Consider the following 5,180-nt stretch of genomic DNA (forward strand, 5'->3'; position numbering starts at 1 on the left):
ATATAAATATAATTTTTTACAGGATTTTTTGATGAATGTAAAGTTCAAAGGAACAGCATTTTATTTGAAATATAAATCTTTTGTAACAAATATTTTTACTGTCACTTTTGTAAATTTAATGCATCTTTGTTGAATTAAAATGTGTAATTCTTAAAAATATATATATTTAATGACCCCAAACTTTGTCTACAACAATGAGAAGTGTAAACATTCTAATACATTTCTTTTGTATTCTATGGATGGTAATAATACATATGAGTTTATAACAACAAGAATGTGATTGAACTAATGGTTGAACTTAGTACGTTGTCTCAGAATTTGACTTGATATTCATTTATAGCAGTTGCCATTCTTTTTTGTTGTTGTCACATTTATGTCTGTATCTTTGTCATTGAATGGCATGAGTCTCTCTCTCTCACTTTCTACCCGTTTCTCTCTGTCTTGTTTTCTAGGCAAACGTTGAGGATGAAACGGCTGGAGTTCAGGCAGTATGTGAAATTCACGCTGTGCTGCGCTATGAATACCACGTTCTGTATTCTTTCAGCTATCAGATCCCTGTCCTCTATTTCAGAGCCTCCACGTTAGGTACACGACATTCTCTCTCTCACTGCATTTCTATCATTAAACTGCACAGTCTTGTTTATATACTGTCTGCTTCCCTTATCAGTGTGTGTATTTCAGAACCCTCTGTGTTCTGCTTTCTCAACGTCTGGTTTTATGTGCGCTGCAAAAACAGACTCAACATTTACATTGAGATCCCATCTCGACAGGAGTGTTTGAGTTTTGAGAAAGCAGGCAGCACGGTGACTCGCATCTGTGCTCAACAAAGTTTGACTTTGCGCTGTAAATACATTAATAGCTGCCATGTAAACATTTTTGGAGCTGTTATTGAGAAAGTTAACAAATACACACACGCAAGCCTGATCCATTTGAAAGTGATCACTCATATTGTCTGTAAAAAAAAAAACGTCATTCTCCATTGCAGATGGGCGACCCCTGTCTCTCGAGGAGGTGTGGGGCAATGTTCATCCGAACTATAGACAGAGACTACAGCAGGGACCCTGGGACACGCTGACCCAACAGGTAACGTGTGATATCATGAGTGGACTGAATTTGTTGAAGAGTCTTCATGTTGTTTCTGAGGTGTCGCTCTAGTCAAAGCTGCAAATGGAACGTGCATGAACCACCAAAAACGGTTCATCGACTGTCGAAGGCACATTGCACTTTTGCAGGTGGCAGTTGCTTTCTCATAATCAATGCTCCATTGTGATTGGATGGCTTTGCAGTTTCTAAGACTCAAGCTGCACAGGTTTTTATTGGTCTGTCTAGAGACAAAATGTTCTATAGGGTGCCAGAGTTCTTAATAAGTGATATTTCTAATTTAAAAGAAAATACGTAATATTATATTTTATTAAATTTTTTTATATACATACACTAACGTTCAACAGGAAAATAATACTTTTATTCACAAGGACACAATGAATTGTTCAAAAATGACAGTAAAGGCAGTTATTAATGTTACAAAAGTTCTTCTCTTAACATATTCTTCTTTTGAACTGTATTCACAATAATAAGGACACAATGAATTGTTCAAAAATGACAGTAAAGGCAGTTATTAATGTTACAAAAGTTCTTCTCTTAACATATTCTTCTTTTGAACTGTATTCACCAAAGAGTCCTGAAAAACTTGTATGTTGGTTTACACAAAATTATTATGCATGACAACTGTTTTCAACACTGATAATAATAAGAAATGTTTCTTGAGCAGCAAATTAGCATATTAGAATGATTTCTGAAGGATCATGTGACACTGAAGACTGGAGTAATGATGCTGAAAATTCTGCTTTGCGTCACAGGAATAAATTGCATTTTTAAAATATGTTCAAATTTTAAATTATAATAATATTTTACAATAGTACTGTTTTTTTTAATTAAATGAATAAATGCATCTTTTGCAAAAACATTTAAAAAATGTCTATACTTATAAATAAACAAGTAAAAATTATTATGTAATATTAAATTATAAAACATTATATGTATACAGTTGAAATAAATTGCGTGTGTGTGTGTGTGTGTGTGTGTGTGTGTTTGGTAATTTTGTTTTAAAAATTATGTAAATAATGCAAGCCACTTTTTTAAAAGTACTAAAAGCACCGAGTTAAGCAGAATTACAATTGGAAAAATATACCTTAAATTTTTATTTCCATGAGTTGTACACATTTCCAGTCATTTCCATATTCTCTGTACAACCGTTTATGGAGACTTTTGTGTTGTTTGAATAACCTTTCATTTTATTTTGTTCCAGTTTATTATTGTCAAATCACTGATTTCAGATTTACTCTGACCTAAGTGGTATGTAAAATAAACTAAGGTTTTACACTGTCAGAAAAAAGGATAAAATCAACATCAGGAGTAGCCTTTTTAATGTGTTTACTTATGCAGTTGACATACCTATAAGTTTCACTTGTTTATGCAAAAATCTTGTGCATCAAATCATGCAGCCTGTGATTGGTCAGTTTACATGTCAATCAGATCAGGCTGTTCCTGTCTTAGTGGGCGGTTCTTGCCTAGAATAAGCTGCGATGTGGATCAAACTTTATGCTGATAGCTGGCATTTCCTCCTTGTAGATCTCCTGAGCGTTTGGAAAAACTGACTCCGGCTGTTTGGTGCTGCTCTGCTTTAGGCTGCAAGGGATGCAGAGCAGTAGGTATGATTACATACAGAGAGATATTGAATGGATGGAGAGAGTGGAAAAATAGATGCAGAAAAAGGCTGATTAGAGGCAGTGTAGGATATTAGAGAAGAGGGACAGCAGTAATAGCAGAGGGAGAGATTCAGGAAGGGTTGAGGGTCTCAAGGTTCTCAGGAGATGGAACACTACCACATCTGACGCAGGTAAACATGAATGACTCACATCGAGGCCTTATGAACGGTGACGCCAGTGGACTCTCTCTATCTCTCGTCCGGTCTCTCGTTTCCTCTGTTTTTGCCCTCTTATATCTCAATTTTCTCAAACCCAAATTGCATTCTTAGCATAACCAATAATTGATGTAGCAAAGTACATTAGGACAACACGGAAGACTTATCTCTTGAGGACCCAATAAGGCCCCAAACGTTGACTGTGAACATGTAGTCTGAGACTGTACACTTTCGAAAATAAAGTATGGAAGTCCGTTTTCTGCCATGGAATAAAAATAAAATAAAATTCTGGCTGTCTCACAATTGCGAGAAACAAAGCCTGAATTGTGAGATATTAACTCAGAATTGTGTAATAAAAGTCGCAATAGACCAATTTAGAGTAGACGTCACAGTTACGTCACTTGCAGCTGCGCGCGCATAGTGGTTGCAGAAAAACACTGGGAACAAGTGGAGATAAATGGGTAAAATCCATGGAATAAAAGAAACAAATATTTTTGTGCCTTTTTGCGCGCGCATCCTGAATGTTTACAAACCGGTAATTGGTCTATTACCTTTTATTCTTTTTATTCTGAGGCGAAAACAGAATTGCAAGATATAAACTCAGAATTCTGAGAAAAAAAGTCAGAATTGCAAGATTTAAACTCACAGTTGTGAGAAAAAAGTCAGAATTGTGAGATAGCAATAACCTTTTTTATTCTGTGGCGGAAACAAAACAACAATTGCGAGATGTAAATTCTCAGAACACGTCAGAAGTGCGTGATAAAAATTCAGAATTGCGAGATGTAAAAATTGTAAGGAAAAAGGTCAGAATTCTGCATTTGTTTTTAGCAATTCTGAGAAAAAAGTCAAAATTGTGAGATTTAATGTCTGAATTGTGAGATAGAAACTCAGAATTGCGAGACGTTAACTTGCAAATCTAAGAAGAAAAGTCATGGTAATTCACAGTGCATTAACTAATGTTAGAGGGTTAGTTCACCCAAAAATGAAAATTAGCCCATAAATTACTCACCCTCAAGTCATCCTAGGTGTATATGACTTTCTTTTTTCAGCCAAATACACAAAATAATGATCTTTAAAAAAGCATCATATGACCCCTTTAAATAAAAAGCGCCCATCCATAAAAAAAAAAGTCTTGCGCCAACAGTTGTACACGGAAGCAGCTGCCGGGCGCATGACGTATGGAGGTCGGCTTTGCGCATGCGCCGCTCAGAAGTGACGCACACGGAAGCGCAGCGGAAAGATCAGACTAACCCTTTAACAAGCACAACTTTTGATTTTAAAATTGCATTAGTAAATGTTGAAATTAACATTAACATTACAGAAGTGCCTATTTCAACAGAACAAGACTCTGAATAAAGTGTTTAGTGTCCGTGTTCACAACAGTTTGGCATGCATAGTGATTTGGTCTGTTGTCCCATGAGGCCTGCAGATGAAGTCATGATAATTGACTAACAGAGCTGGAGTCGTGCCGCAGTATAGGAGCACGATGGCACTGCTATTCACAAATAACTCTATACCGCTGATGCTAACAGTGAGGTGCTGTCAAGGGAATTTGAAGAGTCAGCACGTCTTTGGTGCTTGAACAGTAACAGAGCAATGCATCCAGACAGTTGATGTTGTGAATTTTAATGCGGATGGTGACAGTGCATTGAGGTTGCTTTTATTTACAGAGTAAAGGAATTTTTTTTTTCTGAGGTTTTGGATGACTGGATTAAAACGGTGCTTATTGACATCTTACTAGAGTTGGTGCTCAGATGGCGGATCTGCAAACCTTTCTTCAAAATGGCTTGTGCTTTCATTGCCACTTGATTCTCAAGTCAATGCAATGAATATCTTTTTTGTTACTTCCAGTTGAATATATTACTTAAATCTCTTTGGATGTTAAAATATATACTTAAAAGAAGAAATGTTTTCTACACAAATTAAATTTGGCATCTTTCAAAAAATGTTATTTGGCATCTTTTATGCACTAGCTGCGATTTTTACAGTCAAAAGTAGTTTAAATATGTGCGCACACACACCTTTCACTCACTTGTTCCTCTCTTTGGTTTATAATGATCAGATCTGCTCCTCTCTCTGTACAATATCTTCTGCTCTCAGTTCAGCTCTTCGTCTCGATCAAACTGGATTGATAGCACCTAGGCACATAGGCAGTGTTTGTGAGCATGTTTTTAAAGGGGTCATATGATGCAGCTAAAAATAATATTATTTTGTGTATTTGGTGTAATGAAATGTGTTTATGCGGTTTAAGGTTCAAAAA

The 5,180-nt window shown here is 36.0% G+C and overlaps 1 protein-coding gene across 1 annotated transcript in view; it reads left to right on the forward strand.

Moving 5' to 3' along the window:
• Positions 1-5,180, forward strand: part of LOC107658540 (ubiquitin-like-conjugating enzyme ATG10) — a 19,321-nt gene that overhangs the window by 6,814 nt on the left and 7,327 nt on the right. Inside the window, exons 3-4 of the mRNA XM_016447132.1 lie at positions 453-585; positions 986-1,083. Coding sequence (XP_016302618.1) covers positions 453-585; positions 986-1,083 — 231 coding nt within the window. The remainder of the gene's footprint in view (positions 1-452; positions 586-985; positions 1,084-5,180) is intronic.

Source organism: Sinocyclocheilus anshuiensis, unplaced genomic scaffold (assembly GCF_001515605.1).
Source record: "Sinocyclocheilus anshuiensis isolate Anshui unplaced genomic scaffold, SAMN03320099.WGS_v1.1 scaffold343, whole genome shotgun sequence".
NCBI classification, from domain to species: domain Eukaryota; kingdom Metazoa; phylum Chordata; class Actinopteri; order Cypriniformes; family Cyprinidae; genus Sinocyclocheilus; species Sinocyclocheilus anshuiensis.